The sequence below is a fragment of the Haemorhous mexicanus genome, chromosome 17 (assembly GCF_027477595.1).
Source record: "Haemorhous mexicanus isolate bHaeMex1 chromosome 17, bHaeMex1.pri, whole genome shotgun sequence".
In the NCBI taxonomy this organism is placed as follows: domain Eukaryota; kingdom Metazoa; phylum Chordata; class Aves; order Passeriformes; family Fringillidae; genus Haemorhous; species Haemorhous mexicanus.
Genome location: NC_082357.1, coordinates 1600045 through 1621686, shown reverse-complemented (window position 1 = coordinate 1621686; position 21642 = coordinate 1600045). Strand labels below are relative to the sequence as shown.

Below are 21642 nucleotides of genomic sequence, written 5' to 3'. Positions count from 1 at the left end.
CCCTCCTGCAGTGCCAGCTGTGGTTCTGCTGGAGCAGGGATCCTGCACAAGGGGGGAGTTTTCCTCTGGAGCTCCAGGGCTGCTGGAGATGGGCCTGCTCTCCCTCTGGGAATGCAGGGCAGGAGAAAGCTGCTCCTCTGGGAATGCAGAGGGCAAAGGCTGCTGTGCTGTTCCCAGGTCAGATTGGATCCAGGGAGGAATGCTTGGCTCCTCCCCTGGGCAGAGCATCTCCCCATGGGATGCTGGAATTTGATCAGCCCTGCAGGGACACTCAGTGGCCATGGACAGCAGAGATCTCCTGGAGGGAGGATTGGCTGTGGGAGAGATAAAGAGAACTGCCCCATGAGCAGCAGAGAACTGCCCCAGCTCTGACAGCTGGCAAATAGCCTACACACATCTCTCACCCCCAGGACACCCCAGCAGGGAGCCCTGCACACTGACAGGTGCCCTTCCTCCCCAGGGGTGCTGCTGTGTCGGCACCAGCGCCTGCTCAGCGGCAGCAACACCAAGCGCATCCGCCTGTGGTCCGTGGCCACCGTGCAGGAGCTGAGGCTGAAAGGGCCCAATGCCAGGTAGGAGCTTGTGGCCCCTCAGCTGGCAGCCCCCAGGACCTGTCTGAGAGGTGGCTTTTTGCAGACAGAGAGCACATGCAACCACGCTGCTCCTGCTGCTCTTCATCCTTAGCTTTTTCTCTCCATCCCGTGACTGCTGATTCTTTCTGTCTGGATCTTTTGACTGAATTTTTGCCACAGGTAGCTGAACCCTCTTAATAGTAGAAGTGGGTGTTTATTGTGCCTGAACTTTGTGTCTGTGGTTTGTAGGAATTCCTTTAGGAGAATTGGGAAAAATACATTGCCTTTGTTTCTTCTCTCATGCTATTGCATGCCCTATTTTTTTCTTTCCTGTAAAATGATGGTTGAAGTACAAATCACAGAATCATGGAATGGTTTGGGTGGGAAGAAACCTTCAAGACCATCCCATACCAACCCTCCCTGCCATGGGCAGGGACACTTTTCATTATCCCAGGTTGCTGCAAGCCCTGTCCAGCCTGGCCTTTGTACTTCCAGGGATCCAGGGGCAGCCACAACTTCTCTGGGCACCCTGTGCCAGGGCCTGCCCACCCTCACAGGGAACAATTCCTTCCCAATATCCCATCCAACCCTGCTCTCTGGCAGTGGCAAGCCCCTCTCCCTTGTCCTGTCACTCCAGGCTCTTATCCAAAGTCCTTCTCCAGCTCTCCTGGAGTCTCTTTAGGCACTGGAAGGGGCTCTGAGGGCTCCCAGGACGAACAACCCCAGCTCTCTCAGTGACTGTTCCATGGACAGGAGCCCCTCATTGAGCTGGCTCATTAGAAGGTTGGATTTAAAGCAGGCAGAGTGGCTGTTCCAACATCTGAGCCAATCCTTCTCCCACCCTGCCTTCTTGCAGGTCTGGCTCAGTCCTGCTGGAGCACGAGATCACCCTGGATGGGACCGTTGTGAGCGCAGCCTTTGACGACTCCCTGGACATGGGAATTGTGGGCACCACGGCAGGGACCCTGTGGTACATCAACTGGGTGGAGAGCACCAGCATCCGACTCATCAGCGGCCACAAGAACAAGGTCAGAGGGGCTGGGCCTGCTCTGAGTTTTGCTGTTGCTTCAGGGTCTCTTTCTGCTACAGAGAAAAAAGGTTCAAATGGTGGGAGAGAAGGTATTTTATGACAACTTAGAGTGCACCTTGTCTGGTCCTACCTTTGGGGTTAGGTTTACTGTGCAGAGTGCCTGGTCCTGCCTTTGGGGCTGGGTTTACTCTTTGCCATGACTGATAAGATTGGAAAAGACCTTTAAGATCATCAAGTCCAAGCACCAGCCCAGCACCATCATGACATTCACCATTAAACCATGTCCCCAGGTGCCACACCTACACATTTTTTGAATACTCTTGGGTGTGGTGACTCCACCACTGCCCTGGGCAGCCTGTGCCAGTGCTTTTACAACCATTTCTGTGAAGAAATTCTTCCTAATATTCAATCTAAATCTTCCCCGGTGCAAGTTGAGGACATTTCCTCGTGTTGTGTTAGCCCAAAAGCAAAGCTCTGCACCTTCCTTTACATTCCCTCCCCTCTGGTGTGTCCCATGAGCACAATCCTGGGGATGAAGGGGCAGGGCAGCTGATGTGCTCTGGGCTGTGGCACCTATAGAGCACTGCTGTCTGCCTTTTCTCTGGAGCAGGTGACTGAGGTGTGCTTTAGTCCTGACGAGAGTCACTGTGCCACGTGCGGGGAGGACGGCAGCGTGAGGATCTGGGCTCTGGGCAGCACCGAGCTGGTGGTGCAGTTCCAGGTGCTCAACCAGGTGAGGGCTCACATCAGTCCCTTCCTCTTGGCACAGGGAAGTGTCCCCTGTGTCACCAGGCCTCTGCCAATTTCCTTGCAGAGCTGCCAGTGCCTGGCCTGGAAGCCTCGTCCTGTCGGGGTGTGGCCTCGTCCCGGCGAGAGCCAGCACGTGGTGGCAGGGTACAGTGATGGCACTGTCCGTGTCTTCAGTGTTTCCAGGACAGAGATGGAGCTGAAAATGCACCCCCACGCTGCTGCACTGACAGCAGTCACCTACTCCACTGATGGTGAGGCTGCCTGAGGTGACACTGGGGACATGTGACCTCGGGAAAGTGGCTTGGTGCTGCCTGGGTTTACCCTGGCCTCCAGCTGCTCTGTGTCCCGGCCACCTGCCCAAAACCCCAGGGCCAGGGAGAGCCACAGAACTTGTCTCATTGAGCTCTGGTGACTCTGCCAGGTGGGCACTTGGTGGGTGGGACACAGGAGGTGGATTGGCTCTGGGATAGCCAAGGGGTTTGGGTACAACAAACACCTTTGTTTTATGAGCTACTGTGGCTCTTCTTCAGTGTGGGGGTGTAATGGGTGTCTCTGAGACATCTCATCATACCCAGCCCTTGACTGGGACGTTCCCAGCCTTTTACAGTGTTTCAGGACACTGGTATCCCATAGCCTTGGACATTTCTCCTCTGACCTTTTTTCCTCTTACAAGAAGTGTCCCATTCTTTCCTGTCCTCTGCCACCAGGGGAAATGATCCTGTCAGGGGGCAAGGATGGGATAGTGGCTGTCAGCAGCCCTCGCACTGGAATGACCATCCATGTCCTGGCTGACCACAAAGGCTCCCCCATCACTGTTCTCCAGTGCACCAGGAAGCAGGTGAGACCTCAGGAGTGACTCCAGTCCCCACCTGTCAATGCACACCTCTGGTCAGCAAGTCTGCTTTGGTGTCCCTTGCTTTTCCTCTTTGGAAATCTTCCACCATCCCCTCCAGCAACTTCTGATCAGTTTTTCCAGGGATCTATTCAGTAGAATAAATCTCCATGTGTCAGAGGTGCAGCCCGAGTGAGGCTGTGCCTGTAGGGGAGCCTTTGGTAGCAGTTTTTGACACCCTGCACGCATGTGTGACATGAACCTGTGCCATAGGTTCTTGGAGAGCAGCACCCCTCTGGAGCAGCCCAGGCTGTCAGCCTGCAGCCCCTGTTCCCCCCAAAAAGGGTCTTTGGCAGCCTGTACCATTCCTCTGTGGAGCTGGGAAGACTTGGCTGTGCAGCAGTGGGATGGTTTGAGTACCTCCTTTGTCCTGCTCTTCATGGAGAGTTTTTTCCCTTTGCACAGCAGAAATAGGAATAGTTTTCCCTAAGCTCTCAGGCTTTAAGATCATCTACACTGCAAGACTGTGTTTCCTGGTAATCTGAGACTGAGAAAATCTTCTTTGATTTGAGGTGAAGGACGTTAGGGGACACATGCTATTGGAAATAACTTACCTAGGAGATGTGCAGATCCAGAGGGTGTCCCAAGGAAGAGAACTGAGTTGTTCAGACCAGGATTTGGGTTGGAAAGAACCTTAAAAATCAACCATTTCCAGTCCCCTGCAAGGGGCAGGGTCCCCTCTCACTAGACCAGGTTGCTTCAAGCCCTGTCCAGCCTGGCTTTGGACACTTCCAGGGATAGAGCAGCCACAAACAGAGGTTAATCCTGGCTTTCATCCCCTAAACACAAGCCCCATGTTCCCATAAGTTCCTGTTCCACGCTTTACTGTCCCCCTCCTTCAAAGCCTCTGTGCCCCCAGAAGGACACGGCTGTGTTTCTGCTCCCAGTACCACGAGCTTGGGGTGGAAGGAGGGGAGCTGTGGCTGGCAGCCAGCTCCGACCGCCGCGTCAGCGTCTGGGGCTCCGACTGGCTCCGGGACAAGTGTGAGCTCCTCGACTGGCTCAGCTTCCCAGCCCCTGCTGGCCCCGAGGTGAGTGTGGCACCTGCCAGGCCCTGCCTGCTCCTGGTGTGAGGGTGGACACCAGCAGAGATGGAGGAGGGAGGCACAGGGCTCTGAGAGTGAGTGTGTGCTTAGGGAATGCATCTCTGTTAGTCCAGTTCACAGAGTGTCTTGCCAATGCACCTTCTTGGGTGTGGAAATAAAGTGTAGCAGTGCCAGACTGCCCTGCAGCACTGACTTTAAGCATGGGAGCCCTAAACTGCACCTGCGAAGAGCTGAGAGCCCTGTGCCAGCAAAGCAGAGCCCAGGCAGCAGTGAGCATGGTGTGCAGGAGGGAGAGCTAATTATGAGCATACTGCTAATTCTGACACTCCTGAGGAGTGTGAGTGCTCTGAGCCAGGAGCATGGTGATGGCTTCCTGGAGCCAAGTACTCAGCCCTGTGTGTCCCTGCTGCTTGGCAGAAGCCTCTGGCTCCAGCCCAGGGGTAGGGTTTGGGCAGCAGGACACCTGCTAGAAAAGCAGGAGGATCTGTGTTGGAGAGGATGGAGATGGTCCCTGGTGCAGTTGACATTGGCTGACAGAGGGGAGCTGGGTGTTTTGGGGGGGCAAGAGGCAGTGCCTCAGCTTGGCTCCATACAGCACCTGGGTTATGTCAATAGTTCTTCTGTTCATTTCCAAAAAGTTGGATTTGCTCTGGAAAGAAGCTCACTACAGTTCTCCCTACAGCGTGAAGGTTTGATCTTGCATCCCCTGCTCAAGATCTGCCTCCTGGGCCCCGTTTTCTTGTGTTGAGCTGATCCATAACAAAATCCCAGCTTCAAGCCCATGTAGCAGTAATATCTCAGTGGGAATTCAACCTGTTGAACCCTGATGGGACCTGCACCTACAACACTAAACGATTTGCTTCAGGTTTCCATGGCATGCTGTGGTGGTTCGTTGCTTTCCCTGAGCCAGAGATGGGAATGCAAGAGGGGGGAAGCAGCCTCCACCATACTCATGTCCCACTGCTCAAACACTCACAGCCCTGGGCTCCCTCTGTGCTCTCTTTTTATCTCTCATTGATCCAAAAAGAGAATCCAGCCCCAGTTTTGTTGCCTTTGGTTTCCCTCACCAGGGTCTGGACAGCCTCCCTCCCAGCCTGGCTGCATTCTGCCCTTGGGAGCATGGTGTACTGGTCTACGTGGGCTTTGGGCTGCAGAAGGAAGCTTTGTTCTACAGCCTGAGGAAGAAACAGGTACCTGTCCCCTACCAGGGCAGTGGGGACAGGGGAGGCTGGCAGAGCTGCCCTGTGTGTTACCCTCAGTGACAGGAGTGGGGTGGGCTCAGGCAGCTGCTCAGGGAACAGATTTTCATCTTGGAAACTCCCGAGTGTGGCCCAGGTGAGCAGCAGAGCCCTGCCCCTGCCTCAGGCTGCATCCAGGCAGGCAGCCAGTCCCTGATCCCAGGGAGGGGAAGGCGGCTGCTTCCAGAGCATCAACACTCTCTCCATTGTCTGCTGGATGCCTGGGGCAGCTTTAGGAGCTGCGCACCCTCAGCCTCCCTATCAGCCTCCTTAGGGCTGTGGCTGCACAGCTGTGGATGCTGCCTTCCCCTCTGAGCTGCCGATATTTCTCTTGCTGGGCTGCAGGTGCTCAGGAAGATGTCCTTGCCAGCCTTTGCCACGTCCCTCAGCCTGTCCCCAGCTGCACCTTTCATGGCCCTCGGCTTTGGTGGTGAGTGCTGGGGGTGCCTGGGCCCTTCCCTCTTCTGCAGAGGGGAAACAAGTGTCCTCATTCCTCCAAACAAGAGACGTCCTCAAACCTGGGAGCTACGGTCCAGGGCAAGGAGAAACCTCCAGGAGGCTCCTGGGTCAGAAATGAGATGCTGAGGTCAATCGTGCTTGGCCTTGGGCATGGTTTGGCACTGGAATGACTTCCCGGGGTTCTGGGCCGTCTCCATTCCTGTGGCTGTGTGAGCTGCAGCCTCTGCGGCAGCAGGGACCTTCCCACAGCATGGGGACAGGCAGGACCCTGCTCCTCGCAAGGACACCTCACTCCTGGAGCAGCTTGGGTCCGTCTGTCCTGTGTCACTCAGCTCAGCAACACACCTTCCAGCTCAGCAGTGGGGAGAGAGCCTGGGGAGTGACTGGGCATGGTGCTTCTGGCTGGGAAAGGACAGGGACAGGGGGAATGGTGCTTTAGGCCAGAACAAGACATGGAAAGGGGATGGGAGGTGATCACGAATGGTGCTTCTGGCACGGAGTAAAGATGGAGAAGGTCTGTGAGTGACAGGGAAGGGTGGTCGTGGCACGGACAAACCCAAAGGAGCAGGTCTGAAGGGCGACCGGAGCCTCCTGGTGCAGCCCTGAGCCGCTGCTCTCCCCAGACCGGCTGCTGAGGCTGCAGCCCTGTCCCGCCGGGGCCCCGCAGGACTACGCCGGCCATGACGACACCGTGCACCTCTGCCGCTTCGCGCCCTCCGGCCGCCGCCTCCTCACGGCCTCGCACAGCGCCGTGCTCGTGTGGGAGCTCCCGGGCGCCTGAGCCGGGCAGGCCCTGCACAGGCGACGCTTCTCCGGCGGGGCCCGCCCCGGGACAGGCCCCGGCTCCGGCCGCAACCGGGCCCGAACCGCCGCCCCCACGGCTGCAGCGGCCGGCCCGCCTGCGGCCCCGCCCGCCCTGGAATGTGTTTCACAGCCCCGTTTGCCGTTTGTTGCCGTTAAACGTTTTGTTCTCTTTAATAAACCATCGAAAGACCGACGCTGGAGGTCTGGGTGTGCTGGCGCCGCTAGGGGGCGCCGCGCTGCCCCGCGCCGCTCTGCGCCGCCGCTCGGTGGTGCGGCCGGAAGTGGGGGGGGGGGGGTGCCGGGGAGGCGGCGGCGCCGCCATGAAACGGGACGTGCGGATCCTCCTGCTCGGGGAGGGTGAGGGGCGCGGCGGGCACGGGAGGCTCCCCAGGCACAGCAAGGGGGAGGGGGCACGGGGATCCCGGGGGAGAGGGTTCTCCTGCAGGGGAGGGGCGAAGGCGGGCGGGGGGTCCAGGTGGACCCCCCCCCCCGTCACTGGCGGGACCAGGGGAGAGACCGGGCCCGTCATTGTCACCGGGCGATCCGTGGCGTCACGGCTCCGGTCGTGGGTCCCACCTGCCGCTGTCCCCCTCAAGCTCTGCCGTGCCGGTGCCAATGTCAACGTCCTCCCTTTATTTCCTAGCCCAGGTGGGGAAGACGTCCCTGATCATGGCTCTGGTGGGAGAGGAGTTTCCTGAAGAGGTGAGTGGGGAGGGGACGCGCACGGCCCCAGCCCGGGCCCCCTCGCTGGATGGGACAGCTCTGTCCCCAGTGTCCCCGCTGGAGGTGGGGATGTCTGGGAGGTGCTCGCAGCTCCCGGGGCTGTGACAGCCACGGGGCTGGTTCAGGTGAGGTCAGTGAGGACCACACAGAGCTCCAGCTGAGGTGGTGTTTTCCTCGGTTTGTGCTCGGCTTTCGACTTGGGGCTGATCCTGACTTGCAGCTCTCTCTGCCCTGAGGAGGGTGTTGGTGCCTCCCAGGCCCCACTTGCTGCTGCTGGGGGTCCCTGTCACCAGCACAGCAGGGCTGGCACCCCCACAGAGCCCTTGGAAGGGGCCAGCCCCATTCCCTGCCTGCTGCATCTTCTGGAGATGGGTTTGGTGCTCTGAGCCAGGCCACTGTGAGCAGCAGCATCTAGCCAGCTGTGTCCCTCAACAGCTTGCTGTCCCAGCACAGTTTGGGTAGGGAAATGGGATCAATCTGTCCAGACACATTTTCCCTGAGCCTCAGATGGTTTCTTCTGCTGACCATGTGTGCCCTCCGTGGTGTTGTGCTGGGCAGCATCAGCTCAGGGGTTTGGGGGGGACCAGCCCTGCACCCCTTCCCTGCTCCCAGCCCACACAATCAGCTCAGCACTGCTCCCAGAGGAGCCCAGGGAGTGCCCAGGGCTTATCTCCACCAGGATCAGGAGCTTCATGTGAGGGAGGCAGGTGGAAGTTCCACCTGGAGGACACTGCCTGTGCCGGGGCTGGAGTGCAGGGGGCTGCTGCAGTCTGGTGGGCCAAGAGCAATCCATGATCCACAGCTCATCCTGCGCTGGCAGTGGCCAAGGCCCTGAAGCCCCTTGTCACCTGTGCTTCTTGGCTGGACGGGGTGTGCTGCCTTTGCAGGTGCCCCCCCGGGCGGAGGAGATCACCATCCCGGCTGATGTCACCCCTGAGAAGGTCCCCACACACATAGTGGACTACTCAGGTAGGGTCCTGCCCTGCCTGGCTTCTCCCCTTCCCTGCCTGGCTGAGAGGATTGGGACAGCGTGGCCCTGGCTGGGCTGGTGGTGATGGCTTCATTCCCCTTCCAGAGTCGGAGCAGACGGAGGAGGAGCTGCAGGAGGAGATCGCCAAGGTGAGCAGGGCTGGCCGGGATTGGGCAGGAGGCTGTGGTCCCTAGGGGACACATGGCTGCTCCCCTCCCCTCCCTGCTAGCCACCCAGAGAGGCACAGGCGGTTGGTTATCCACGGATTAATGCTCCTGGTTTGTTTAGAGGCTTGTTTAATCCTGCTCTGTCTTGTAAGCTGTTGTGTGTGGCTTGTCCAGGCCCTCCAGGGAGCCTCCAGAAGGCGAGCGGTGGGGGCAGCTCGCTGCCCACAGGAGGAGGAGGAGGCAGGAGCAGACACTGCTCTCAGCCTCGGGATATTCCCCATGGACTCAGAAGAGGGAGGAGCAGTTGCTGGGTTTGGGCAAGACCCCTTCTCATTGCATTAGATCCCTGTGGCTGCCTGATGAAGCTTTGGCACAGAGGAGTTAATTTGGGAGCTGCAGCCCCTGGTGAGCACTGGGCAGGGAGGGATGAGGGAGCCCTCAGAGCAGCCATGGAGGAATAATTAAGTTGTCTGGCTGGGTTGGACCCAGCTGCTCTTTGCCCTGGGATTAACCTTGACTCTGCAGACATGAGGACCTTTTAATTATGGCTAATAAAACCATCTCTCTCACGTGAGCAAAGCTATTTAATCTCCCAGCCCCGGTGGCTAACGGTTGAGGAGGTGGGCACAGAGGTCCTGCTCCCTCCACCCACACAGCAGGAGTACACAGAAGCTTTAAATGGCTCCAGGAAATCCTGCCTAAGCCCTTGTGTGTCCTCGGATTAGCATTAAACTCTCTGCTGAAAGGACCAGTGATCCCTCCTGTCTGCTTCCGGTGAAGCCTCGGTGCTGGCCCTGTCTGCAGGGGTCAGGAGGGGAGGAGGGCTGGGACACGGCTGCTGTGGGAGGGGGATCTGGGCCAGCAGGCGTGGGAGCAGCAGCTCCTGAGGCAGAGGAACTTCTCCCAGCAGCTCCTGAGGCAGAGGAGCTGCTCCCAGCAGCTCCTGGGCTCATGCTGAGGGCACGGGGGGCTGTGTACGTGTCCGTGCTCACGTGCGCTCGGCCGAGCGCTTCCCTGGCAGCTCAGGCAGTGTTTCCTGCTGCCCTGGCATTCCCTGCAGGCTGCCCTGGCATTCCCTGCTGACCTGGCATTCCCTGCTACCACGAGCATGGCAGGGACCCCTTCACCACCCTCTCCTGCTTCTCTTGCAGGCCAACGTGGTCTGTGTGGTGTACGATGTCACCAAGGAGGCCACCATTGACAAGGTAATGGGTCCCCACCACGGCCCCGCTCCGGCAGCAGGGCCAGAGGGGGTTCCCAGTGCTGGGGTTTCCCTGCTCCCCTGTGGTGTGGGCATGTACTGATGGCCCCTGGCTCTGTGGGATTTTGGGTCAGAGATTCCTGCAAGGAGAAGCTGAGCCCCACCCAGGGTTGCTCCCTCACAGCAGGACAACAGGCTTGTTGCATCCTGGTGCCAGCACTGCTGGTGTGAGGGAATGCCAGGGAGCAGATGGCTGCAGGGCCTGTTCCTGCCTGCCTGGGAGCTGCCTCTCCCTCCCCAGGCTGTGCTGACAGCCCTTTCCCTCTGCTCACCTTCCAGATTCGCACAAAGTGGATCCCCATGGTGAACGGGGGACTTGAAAAGGGATCCAGGTACTGTGTGGGGTGTGGTCTGTGGGTGCAGCACTGGGGGATTCTGGGGGCTGTGGGGTGCCCACCATCCTCACCTCCTTCTGAGGGTACTGAAAGCAAACCAGCTTTGTGGATTGATTCAGGCCAGGTTGAATGGGGCTTGGAGCCTTGGTCTAAGGGAGGTGTCCCTGCCTATGGCGGGGGGTGGGATGAGATGAACTTTAAGGTCCCTCCTAGCCAAAACCATTCCAGGACTGTGGTTTGTGGCCAGACCACTTAGAGCAGAAGCACACGGGCACTTTCCTCCACCAGAGATCCAATTGAGGCTGGGGGTCGCTGAGGAGGGATCCTTCTCCCCCCTTGATCTCATCTCAGCCAGACAGGGAGAGGAGGCTGCAGGGGGGGTCTGGGAGCACAGAAGCTTTAGTTTGTGTGTGGATCTCTTGGGCAGAAGGCTGTTGTGCTGGATTAAAGGCTCCTGAGCATATTGTTGCTGGGTGAAAGCATAAGCAGGATCAGGCAGTCTGTTTCTCCAGATGGATGCTCCCGGCTGTGGGAGGCAGGAAAGCTGCTCTGGACCTTATAGAGGAGAGCTGGGGCCTCCCTGACCTGCCCATGGGAGCACCAATGGCTGGGACAGTGCTGGGACCAAGAGAGGGGTGGCCTCACTTGTGCTCTGTGTCTTTCCTAGAATCCCCATTATTTTAGTGGGAAACAAGTCTGACCTGCAGGTGGGCAGCTCCATGGAGGTCATCCTGCCCATCATGAACCAGTTCTCAGAGATTGAGACCTGTGTGGAGGTGAGGGAGCTGGAGGGTGTGCAGGGCCTCCCTGAGGGGTTGGAATGCTGGTTTGGTGGGAGTCAGGGAGCCTCTGTGCTCCTGGAGAGCTGCCCTGATGGTGTTGCTCTACACAAGTCCCCGTGTCCAGGGGTTGAGAGCCTGTCCTTGGCCTTTCTGTCCTTTACCCCTTGCCAAGGAGCAGCTTTCTGTGTCTGCCCTCTGTGGCTCTCTAGTTGGAGCTCTACACAGGCCCTGTTGGTTCTGGGGCTGTGGAATGGGCACAGCAAAGCCAGAACAAAACCCAGGAGATTGTCCCTTTCGATTTTCTCTCATGGTGGACAAATATTTCTCTGGGCTTTGAGGCACAGCTAGTCTGACTGGGGGAGATTGTATCATCCTCCTCCTGCCCTTTTCATCAGGGCTGTCTCTTTCTCTGAATCCCCAGTGCTCTGCCAAGAACCTCAAGAACATCTCTGAGCTCTTCTACTACGCCCAGAAAGCTGTGCTGCACCCCACTGCCCCGCTCTACGACCCGGAGGAGAAGCAGGTGGGCTCCTGGGGGAGCCTCCTTCCCTCACACTGCTCTGGGCTGGAGGTTCTGGAATGCAGGTGGAGGGTTTGGGCTGGCACAGACAGGCCAAGGGAACAGCGCCCATCTCCTGTGCTCAGTACAGCCATCTGGGCAGACAGACACCTGCAGGGACTTGGGCTGGGGCAGAAGCCCTCATGCTCCAGGCTGTGTCTTGGTTGTGTAGGGAAGGGTCTGGAAGAAAAATTCCCCATGGATTGTCCTCTCTGACTTTAGATGGGATATTAAGATTTCAGTGGTCAGGCACTGGCACAGGTGGAGTGGTGGAGTCAGCATTCCTGGAAGGATTTAAAAGCTCTGTGGATGTGGCACTTGGGGACGCGCGCTAGTGGTGGCCTTGGCAGTGCTGGGGGAACAGCTGGACTCAGATCTTGGAGTGGTTTTCCAACCTTAATGATTCCATGATTCCCACCTCCAAGGAGGCTGTGGTACTGGCCTAGAAGTGCAGGAAGGGAACCCTCTGTGTGTGGGGCTGCAGGAGGAAGGGCCAGGCTGTGGCTGGCCCTGTCATTGTCACTGTGGTTGGTCCTTGCAGCTCAAACCTGCCTGTGCTCGAGCACTGACTCGGATCTTCAACCTCTCAGACCAGGACAACAACCAGATCCTCAGTGATGATGAGCTCAACTACTTCCAGGTAGGGTGGCTGCAGAGCTGAGGAGTTCCCCAGAGCTTGGGATTCCCTCTCCAGCAGGGAGGCTGCCCCTCTTCTGGCACAGCCATCCTATTCCTGTTTGGTGTTTCTGTGGCACAGCTGAAGCACTGCAGAGTGCATCTCTGAGCATGTGGGCTTCCATCTTCCTAAGCCTGGGCCGAGTTTGCTCTGCCATGGGAAGACCAGGAGGTATTGGAGATGCTGAGAGCCCTAAATTATTGGGATGCAGAAGGACAGGGCATAAGACAGAAATCTGTGAGCTGGGTGGATTTTCCTTCTCTGAAGCTCCAATCCTTGCCAGGGGAGAGGGAACCTGGTGAGACAGGATTGTGCTCTCTGAGTGCTTTTCTGACAATGGTCTTCATTCTCTTGGGAGGTAGAAGTCTTGTTTTGGAAACCCCCTGGCTCCCCAGGCCCTGGAGGATGTGAAGATGGTTGTGTGGAAGAACACGACAGACGGGGTGCAGGACAACGGCCTCACTTTGAACGGTAACAGCCCGAGGGCTCCTCCCCAGGGGAGGGGGACACCTACCTCCTTCAGCACACCCCAGGGGCCCTGCCCTTGGCCTGAGCCTCCTGGCTCTCTTTCCAGGCCTAGTTAGTCCCTCTTGTTAAAGCAAGCCCGCTGTGGCTCTCTGTCCCAGCAATCTGTTTTCCCAGGGCTGAGGAGTGGACCCCTGAGCCTGGGCTGACTCCCCTGTGGCTGAGCCCTGATCTCTCCTGCAGGCTTCCTCTTCCTCAATACCCTCTTCATCCAGAGGGGCCGGCACGAGACTACCTGGACCATCCTGCGCCGCTTCGGCTACGATGACGAGCTGGAGCTGACAGATGACTACCTGTACCCACAGTGAGTGTCCAGGGCTGGACAGGGGCCACATCCCCCTGGTGTGTGGCTCAGCATCCCCAGCACCCTGGCTGCATCCTTCCTGCAGCCCAGGAGTTGCTCTGGGCCCTTAGGTCGGGGTCAGGTTCGCAGTCTCGCCTTACCCTGGGGCAGGAGCTGACACGTGGGGTCAGGGACAAATACAGCAGGCCTGGAGCTGCTGATTTAGGCAGACAGGAAGGTGAGGAATGAAATCCAGACTTGCCTTGACATCAGCAAGGGGTTCTTGGAGGCTGCTGTGTGCCTGGCTGAGCGAGGCAGAGCGGCTCTGTCGGGAGCAGTGAGCTGTCAGCACGGCCCTTGTGGCGGATTGTGCGGCTGCTGTCTCCTCTCTGCTCCCTGCCACTCTGGAGATGGGGAGATGGCAGGAATGGAGGGGTTTGGCTTGGGAGCTGCCTCCTTCTCTTCCCAGAGAGCAGGCTGCAGGGAGGTGACAGGGACACGCTGGTGGATGGCACCCGGGGCACTGCTGTGCCCTGCTGAAGCCCTGGGCATGAGGCAGAGCAAAGGCACAGCATCTCCTGGGCTGCTTGGGATGTGCCAGGGAAAGGCCACTGTGCGTCCTCAGGGGATTCTCCCCAAAATAAAGGGGCTGTGTTAAGGAATAGCCAGGCCTGGAGGCAACAGCTGACCTTGAGCAGGGAGGGAGTGGGGAGCTGTTTCCCCTGGGTGAGATGTGCTCACACTCTGCCCTTTGTTCAGGGCTTGAGGAGGTTCGTTTGGGTGTCTGAGCTGGCGAATAAGATATGAAAGATAAAAGGGAGGTTTTAGGTTGGGCAGTAGGAAAAATTTTTCTGCTGAAAGGGTTATCAGGCACTGGCACAGCTGCCCAGGGCAGTGGTGGAGTCTCCCCGTCACTAGAGGGTTTTAAAGCCATGTGGATGTGGCACTTGGGGACATGGGTCAATGTTAGCCTTGATAGTGTTGGAACAGCTGGACTCAATCAGAGAGGGCTTTTCCAACCTAAATAATTCCATGATTTTCCCAACAGGATCCGTGTGCCCCCCAGCTGCTCCACAGAGCTCAACCACTTGGGATACCAGTTCCTGCAGAGGCTCTTCGAGAAGCACGACAAGGTGGGCAGCAGGGCAGGGACTGCAGGGGAGGGGATGCTCTGCTGGGCCTGCACACCTGGGCACAGCTGCTCCCCTAAACACCCCTCTGTGCCAGGGAGCACCAGGGAAGAGCTTTCCTCTGCCACAGCATTTCCTCTTTGGAGGCTTTGGGAGCTGGAAGTGGCCACAGCAAGCCGTAGGTAGTCTGATGGCCTGTCAGGGACGTGGGGTTTGGTCACTACTCCTGGCCAAAGCACAGTTTGGACTTTGAGGGACTGGGTCTGAGTCGGCATCAAGCTGGCATGGCCCTTGTAGTGCCTGGCTGCAACAGGCAGGGAGGCAGGGAATTGGGCAGGGAGGCAGGCAGAGAAGCGGGCACAGCTGCTGGCCAGCAGCCATGGACCAAACACCAGCATCTGCCAGCCTGGTGGAGGGCTGCCAGGCTGGAGAGAGAGAGCAACACATTTGTGCCAAACTCAGGCTATTGGAGAGTGGGAGAAAGGGTTGTATTGGATCAGCATGCACCTGCTCAGACTGGCTATTCAGATGTTGATGTGCATCTGGGGTATGGCAGCTCTGTGACAACGGGGAGTGGCTCAGGAATGGCAGCCGAGAGTGGACTCACGTCCCTGTGTGTCCAGATCAGCTCTGTAGCCATGGGGAATGGCAGAACTGAATGGATGCACGTGCCTGGGTGCCCAGGTGCCGGCAGGTCCCCTTCAGGCACAGCAGCCTGAGTGCTGAGTTGGCCTGTGGAAGGCCAGGCTGGCCTGATGCAGGCTGCTGTGGGACAGCTGGCTCCCAGAATGCCTGGAACAGCAGCTCAGGGCTGTGGGGTGGGCGTGGACAAGTCCTGCCTGGTTGCAGCTGCAATCCCACGGCACGTTTGCTGTTGTGCAGTGCTGGCAGTCCCTGAGGCACTGGCTCTGAGCTCGCCCAGCTCTAGCCTCGCTGCGGTCGATCGATTCCTGCCATTGACAGGATCCCTGTGACAGTACACAGCGGGGAGGTGGCCCGTGTGGCATGGCCCCCTCTGGGCACAGGCTGGGTCCTGCCTCCCCTGGTGACTCCCTGTGTTTTGGCAGGACCAGGACGGAGCCCTGTCGCACACAGAGCTGCAGAACTTCTTCAGTGTGTTCCCCTGCGTGCCCTGGGGCCCCGAGCTCTACAACACGGTATGCACCACTGATAAAGGCCTGCTTTCCCTGCATGGATTCCTCTGCCAGTGGACGTAAGCTCAGTCCCTCTCCCTGGCCCTTGGTCACATCACTCAGCCCTTGCTGACCCTCCTGGTGTGCTCTGTCTCTCCAGGCTCGTGGCTTACCTGGATGTACGGCACTGCCTGGAGTGCCTGGGCTACTTGGGCTACCCCATCCTCTCGGAGCAGGACTCCCAGACCCAAGCCCTCACAGGTACAGCCATGCCCTCCCCTTCTGTCCCAGCTCGGGTCCCTCCTGGCTCTCACCACCCTCTCTCCTGCCAGTGACCCGGGAGAAGAGGATTGACCTGGAGAAAGGGCAGACCCAGAGGAACGTCTTCCTGTGCAAGGTGCTGGGAGCGCGGGGCGCAGGCAAGTCCGCCTTCCTGCAGGCCTTCCTCGGCAGGAGCCTGGCGGTGAGTGGCTGCTCCCTGCCTGGCCACGCTCCCAGGGCGGAGCAGGAGGCACAGCTGGGGGTCCTGGAGCGATCTGTCCCCTGGTGGCACCTCCCTGCCCTGGCCAGGCCCCTCTGTGTGATGCCCTCCCTGCCCACGCTTCACACCCCCTCCATGCTGGTGGCTTTGGTGTCCTTATCGTGGCTAAAGCAGTGGGTCTGCTCCCTCTGCTTGTCCCGAGGGGCTGTGCCTTTCCCTGGTCTGACCATAGCAGTGCTGACTTTCCCTGCCTGTTAGGAGCAGCCCCACATCTCATGACAGGGCCTGGCTGCCCTTCAGGGGGCTGTCAGGCCATGGGGGACAGTGTGAAACAGTCCCTCACCCAGCACTGCTCCTGGCTCCACTGCCTGAGATGGTGTTCTCCTTGTGACAGGCCCAGAGGGAGAAGCCAGGACAGCCATCCCTCTACACCATCAACACAGTGCAGGTCAACGGCCAGGAGAAGTACCTCATAGTAAGTCTGGGAGGGCAGGGAATTGTGCTGTGCCTGGCTCTTAGCAGGGCTGGGCTGGGTCCCCGTACCCTGGCACATGTGGCTGTGCCTGTGCTGGCACGGTCCTTGTGCTGGTGTGAGGAGCAGCTGAGCCCTGGGACACTGCAGTGCCACAGCCCTGTCCCCTGTGCTGCAGCTGTACGAGGTCAGTGCTGACACCACGTTCTCCAAGCCGTCGGACGCAGCCTGCGACGTCGCCTGCTTCATCTACAGCCTCAGCGACCCCAAATCCTTCAGCTACTGTGCCAGCATCTATAAGGTAGCTGGCAGGGACCCTGGGGGCCTTCACAGTGGTCCTGGGCAACCGCAGGGGTCCTGTTGGACTTCACCAGGGGCACAGGGAACATCAGCCTTTGTGGCAGCCCCGCCTCTCCCGGGGTTGGTCCTTAATCCCTCGCTGGGGTTTCTGTCTCTGCAGCAGCACTACCTGGACAGCCAGATCCCCTGTGTCTTCGTGGCCTCCAAGACAGACCTGCCAGAAGCCAGCCAGCAGCCAGGGCTCTTCCCAGCTGAGTTCTGCTACAAGCACTGCCTCCCTCCACCCTTCCCCTTCTCCTGCCACAGCCAGGGACCACCAAGCACCGCTGTCTACACCAAACTGGCCACTGCTGCCACCTTCCCGTTAGTATCCTTCCCGTGGGGGAGCTCTGCTGGGAGCACAGCCTGGGGAGGGGGCCGTGTCCCAGCCCTGCCTCTGCCACATTGCTTTTGCTTTGGTTTCTCTGCAGCTTTTGGTGTCATCTAGGGCATGCAGTGACAGGACAAGAGGGGATGGTCTTATGCTGAAGGAGGACAGGATTAGATGGGATATTGGGAAGGAATTGTTCTCTGACAGGGTGGGCAGGCCCTGGCACAGGGTGCTCACAGCAGCTGTGGCTGCCCCTGGATCCCTGGCAGTGCCCAAGGCCAGGATGGATGGGGCTTGGAGCACCTGGGACAGTGGGAGGTATCCCTGGACATGGCAGGGGTAGAATGAGATGAGCTTGAAGGTTCCTTTCCAATCAAACCATTCCAGGGTTCTGTGATTCTGTGATCTGCTTATACAAATAATTGAAACAGAAAAGCCACTTCTTCCTCTAATTGCAGAGGGGGGAGGTTTTCTTCTGCCTGTGTGTATGTCTCTGGCAGATTTAGTAGATAGATCCTGCCACAGGAGTGTTTATTTTTGAAGCCTAAGATAAAAAATGCTGAAGAGGAGTAGCCAGCTTAGTTTGCCAAGGCCCACGGGGAGGGTGGCAGCTATTTTCTCCCGATGAGATGGATCAGGCTGAAAAAGAGGTCAGTGAAGCAAGACCTCTGTCACACAGCCTTTCTCTGGGAGGAACTGCACCCCAGAGGGGCTGGGAACGGGGTAGGACAGCACCAGGCTGGTCACAGGAGGTGAGGGGGGCTCTGGGGAGGGAGGAGGCTCCCTGTGAGTGGAATCACTCTGCTCCAGGGCTGGGAAGGACCAGCACAGCTCCAGGGGCCGAGCCCTGGCGGGGAGAGCGTGTGGGAGTGTTGGAAGGCAGGATGGGATTACTAGTGAGTAGTTTTCCCTCCAGCTTCTTTTCAATAAACAACTTTATTTTTAGAGCTGACGCTTTTTTTTTTTCCCTCCCCTCTGCAGTATTAAAATTTAAATATTCTTAATATATCTTAGGGTATGTGGTATAAATAAATAACAGCGTAATGGAGGGCCGGGGATTGGCTGTGCTCCCCAGATGTAGTGGGGAATGAATTATGGATGGAGGGAGAGGAGTGGAGCTGGTTAGTGTAGGACAGCATGTGTTTGGGGAGGGAATGTGTACGCTGGGGCAGCACCGGGCCCTGTCCCTCGCTGCCCTTTGGTCCCTGGCACCAGTGTCCCCATGGTGGCATCCTGGCTCTCCATGCACGGGGAGTTGGAAAGGCAGCTTGACCTAGAAAGGCAGATACCTGTATAATTATTTAGGTGTTGGAGAGCTGTTTCCAGGGAAGAGGAGGGGACAGCCACATCCGTCCCACAGCCCTCCCTTGGCTTGATGGTGATGCCGAGTGATGAGAGCTCTGCTTGCAGGGACGGGGAATCTCTCAGTTTCTCACTGGGCTGTTCTCCCGTGTGCTGGGCTCACCCCCTGGCACTCCCTGCCTCCCTGTGTGGGGAGGGAGCACCGGGACAGCCACACTCACCGGCCTCTCCTGTGTTTGCTTGCAGCCACCTGAACGCCGTGGAGCTGGGAGTCGCGTCCTTCTGGCTGCGGGTGGCGCTGGGGGCGGCGGTGACGGCGCTGGTGGGCTTCACCCTGTACCGCCTGCTGGCCAAGAACAAATGAGAGCCACGCCCCACTCCGTCCCCGTGACACCAGCTCCCCGTCCCCAGCGACGCCCAGAGGGGCCCCACCTCAAGCTGGCCCCTGGTAGGAAATTCTCCTTTGACCCCAGCCTGGATTGCAGGACCAGTGAAGCCAGAGCTCCCAGCACCAGCAGGATCCATCCCTGGCACCGAGCAGCCTCAGCATGGCCTCCTGGCCCCCGTGGCCACAGGGCAGGCAGCTCTGCCAGGAGAGCTCTGCCTCACCAGCAGCTGGAGGATCACCCTCATCTTTATTCTGTTCAGTTTTTTTAACGCTTGTTTTTAAGCTCAAACACGAGTGTTTCAGTGTCTGTTGGACTGGGCGTATCCCCTCCCCAGAGGGCTGTGCTGGTGCCCTCAATTCTGGAGGGCACAACGCTCCTGGGGCCTCGGGGAGCTCCAGCAGCAGCTGAGCTGTCAGATGAGCTCATGGCTGCAGCTCCCTGGGGCACAGCTCCAGCTCCTGTCCCGGTTTCCCTCAGCCAGAGCCGGCACAGGGAGCCAGGGAGGGAGAGCCAGGCACTGGCACCCCCAGCCCAGTGTGTGGGGTCAGGCCTGGCCCCTCCTGCTGGGCCACAGTGGCTGCTGTCCTGGGCTGAGAGGGGACAGTGACAACCAGGGTTTGTCCTGAACTCCTTTCTGTTGTTTCTGCACAAAAATCTTGTGAGTCCTGCAGTGTGCCAGGCTCCAGGTCCATCCTTTCCTGCCTCCCGTTTGGCCTGTCCCCTCCCCACCCCTGGCCACCAGTATTCATGGCCAGCAGTGTTTGCAGGGCTCTGGGAGCCCTGGTAAGGACTGGGAGGGTGTTGGATGCCCACTGTGTGCCCAGTCTTTCCATGGCAGTGCCATCACCGAGCTGGTGCCACGCTGTGCCCTAGGCCCTGTGACCTGCTGTTCCCTCTGTGGGGCCCTGTCCGGAGCATCAGGCTCTGGGCATTGCATCTCCTGGCACCACTGGAAGCTCCTTCCTGTCCTGTCTCCTGTCCCCCGTCCCCTGCCCACACCTGAGCTGGTTTCACCTAATGGGACTGAGCTCATCACCCATTGGGACTGAGGTCCCACTGTGTCCCTGTCTGCAAGTTACAAAGAGGCAGGCCAGCACCCATCCCTGCCTTCCTGTCCTCCCAGGGGAGCCTGGATCAGCCCTGGCCATGTCACCAGCCAGGTTGTGTCACCAGCCTGGCCGTGCCACCAGCCTGGCCGTGCCACCAGCCTGTCACCAGCCTGGCCTTCCCCAGCACACTCAGGGTTGGCCTCCAGGCAGCTGCAGGGGCAAATCCTAGGTAGCACCCAGATCTGCTTTTTCTGTGTTTTGTCTATTTAAATGTTTTGTGGTGGCCTGGAGCCAGCGAGGGGATGGAGGAATCGCTGGGCAGCACCGGTGTCTCTCCCAGGGACAGCCCCAGGGTGGTGTCCCCATCCTGCTGTCCCCAGCACTGGCCAGCCAGGTGTCCCTGCCTGTGCAGGAGCTGCTGTGCCAGTCCAGCACGCACTCACAGCTGGCCCCTGGTCCCTGGCACTGCCAGGGCCACATTCCTTGTGTTCAACGTCCTCTCTGTGCCCACCGTGCGTGGCTCTGCCAGCCGGGCCCGTGCCTGGTGTCTCCCTGCTCCACATCTGCTGGAGCTGTAATGTTTTAGGTTTGTTCTCTACAGCAAAATAAATTTTTACACACCTTGCGCTTGCACACCGTGTCCTGTGTCACCTGGGGAGCAGGACCCTGTCCCTGCCCAGGCTGCAGGGGAGGCAGGGCCACCCCGAGAGCCTGGGCTGCCCCTTCTGAGGGCACTTACAGGGACTTAGGGCCTGGTGTGGTGGGACGAGGCTTGGGGCTGGCCAGGACTCCTTGGTGCCTGGGGACACGGATCCCTGTGGTTCTCTGCCCGGGATCCCCGGGAAGCAGGAGCTTTGGCTGCCCTGGGATCTGCGGATCTGCGTGCCCGTCCCTGTGTGGGGTTTGGGGCTCCCCATTTCCCTGCGGACACTTTCCCCCTGCACCTGCAGCTCCCAGGGCTGTGCCACCTCCCCTCCTTGCTCCTGTTTTCCCATGGCAGCTTTTCCCTCAGCTATTTCTGTTCCTGCCTCAGCCACGGGCGCTGGGCACAGGGAATGTGGGCGCAGCCGGAGAAAAGGATTTTCCAGAGCCTCTGCACTGCTCTGCATGGGGTCGGACTGCTCCCACATGGGGGGGATCCCTGTGGGGTGGGAGAGGAGACCCTTCCCACACGGCCAGCCAGGGGACAGGGAGGGTGGGGACAGCCGTGCTGCCATGCGGGCAGGGGGGGCGCTCCCAGGACGAACGGGACACGCGGTGCTCCCTGGTGACTCCAAACCAGGCTGGATCCCTCGGGAGCTGCGGCCCACGTGCCCTGGTGTGCATTAATAGCTCTGGTGTGCGGGGCACGGGCGCTGGGCTGGGACAGGCAGGGATGTGGGGCAGGGCACACGCATGGCAGGGCCATGGGACACCAGCCGTGGTCACACGCAGTCCCCAGGGAAGGAGCTTGGCAGAGCTCCCTGGGCACCTCAGTGGGGCTGAGCCGCGGCCCTGGAAGTCAGGACGGTACCAGGGATGGGTCCTGGGGACACCCCTGCCCGGCCTGGGGATCCAGGGGAGCCTGGCCTGGGTGACACTGGGCACGTCCCATAGCAGTGCCAGCTCCAGGGACCCAGTGCCAGGCTGTCCCATGAGCACTGTGCTGGGGCAGAGGACAACACTGGAGGTTCTGTGGGCCCTGTGCCATGGGGGGTGTACCCGGGCTGTGCTGGCCTGTGGGTGCAGGGACGGGATGGAGGGAATATTTGCAATCTGCACCAGATTCAGCAGATACCTGGTGTTGGCATGCTGGTGTCCATTCTGGCAGGCTGGTACTGTACCAGGGTATGGATTCCTCAAGCAGGGTGCAGCTGCAAAGCCATGTACCAGGAGGTGGGTACTGGAATACAGGTACCTGTTACTGGGATGCAGTACTGGAAATGGAATACAGGTTCCCATTCC

General features: G+C 59.1%; 2 protein-coding genes across 11 annotated transcripts in view; both read left to right on the top strand.

Annotated features, from left to right (window-relative positions):
* WDR90 (WD repeat domain 90) overlaps window positions 1-6985 on the top strand; it is a 37040-nt gene extending 30055 nt beyond the window's left edge. For 7 of the 8 annotated variants that reach the window (XM_059861312.1, XM_059861316.1, XM_059861313.1 and 4 more), the window contains 9 exons: window positions 461-572; window positions 1429-1600; window positions 2213-2335; window positions 2417-2603; window positions 3060-3190; window positions 4132-4275; window positions 5361-5480; window positions 5874-5958; window positions 6611-6985. In XM_059861312.1, the coding sequence (XP_059717295.1) occupies window positions 461-572; window positions 1429-1600; window positions 2213-2335; window positions 2417-2603; window positions 3060-3190; window positions 4132-4275; window positions 5361-5480; window positions 5874-5958; window positions 6611-6768 (1232 nt within the window). In that variant the 3' untranslated portion in view covers window positions 6769-6985. Of the gene's footprint in view, window positions 1-460; window positions 573-1428; window positions 1601-2212; window positions 2336-2416; window positions 2604-3059; window positions 3191-4103; window positions 4276-5360; window positions 5481-5873; window positions 5959-6610 lie in introns of those variants that run through there. The other variant, XM_059861317.1, reaches the window with a different exon arrangement.
* Window positions 6986-7074: 89 nt separating this feature from the next.
* RHOT2 (ras homolog family member T2) lies at window positions 7075-20331 on the top strand. 3 transcript variants are annotated; one of them, XM_059861322.1, is made up of 19 exons: window positions 7075-7148; window positions 7440-7493; window positions 8402-8483; window positions 8590-8633; window positions 9803-9856; window positions 10192-10244; window positions 10915-11023; window positions 11451-11552; window positions 12130-12228; window positions 12627-12735; window positions 12973-13093; window positions 14121-14205; window positions 15270-15415; window positions 15496-15596; window positions 15668-15798; window positions 16211-16291; window positions 16467-16589; window positions 16749-16951; window positions 18507-20331. In XM_059861322.1, exons 2-19 carry the CDS (start codon window positions 7461-7463, stop codon window positions 18622-18624), a joined length of 1794 nt encoding a protein of 597 aa, XP_059717305.1. In that variant the 5' UTR covers window positions 7075-7148; window positions 7440-7460; the 3' UTR covers window positions 18625-20331. The 3 variants fall into 3 exon arrangements, with proteins under 3 accessions (XP_059717305.1, XP_059717304.1, XP_059717306.1); XM_059861321.1 differs by having other exon boundaries at window positions 7435-7493; XM_059861323.1 differs by lacking the exons at window positions 7075-7148; window positions 7440-7493; window positions 8402-8483; ... (3 more) ...; window positions 10915-11023; window positions 11451-11552 and having other exon boundaries at window positions 12137-12228; window positions 12623-12735.
* Window positions 20332-21642: the final 1311 nt, after the last annotated feature.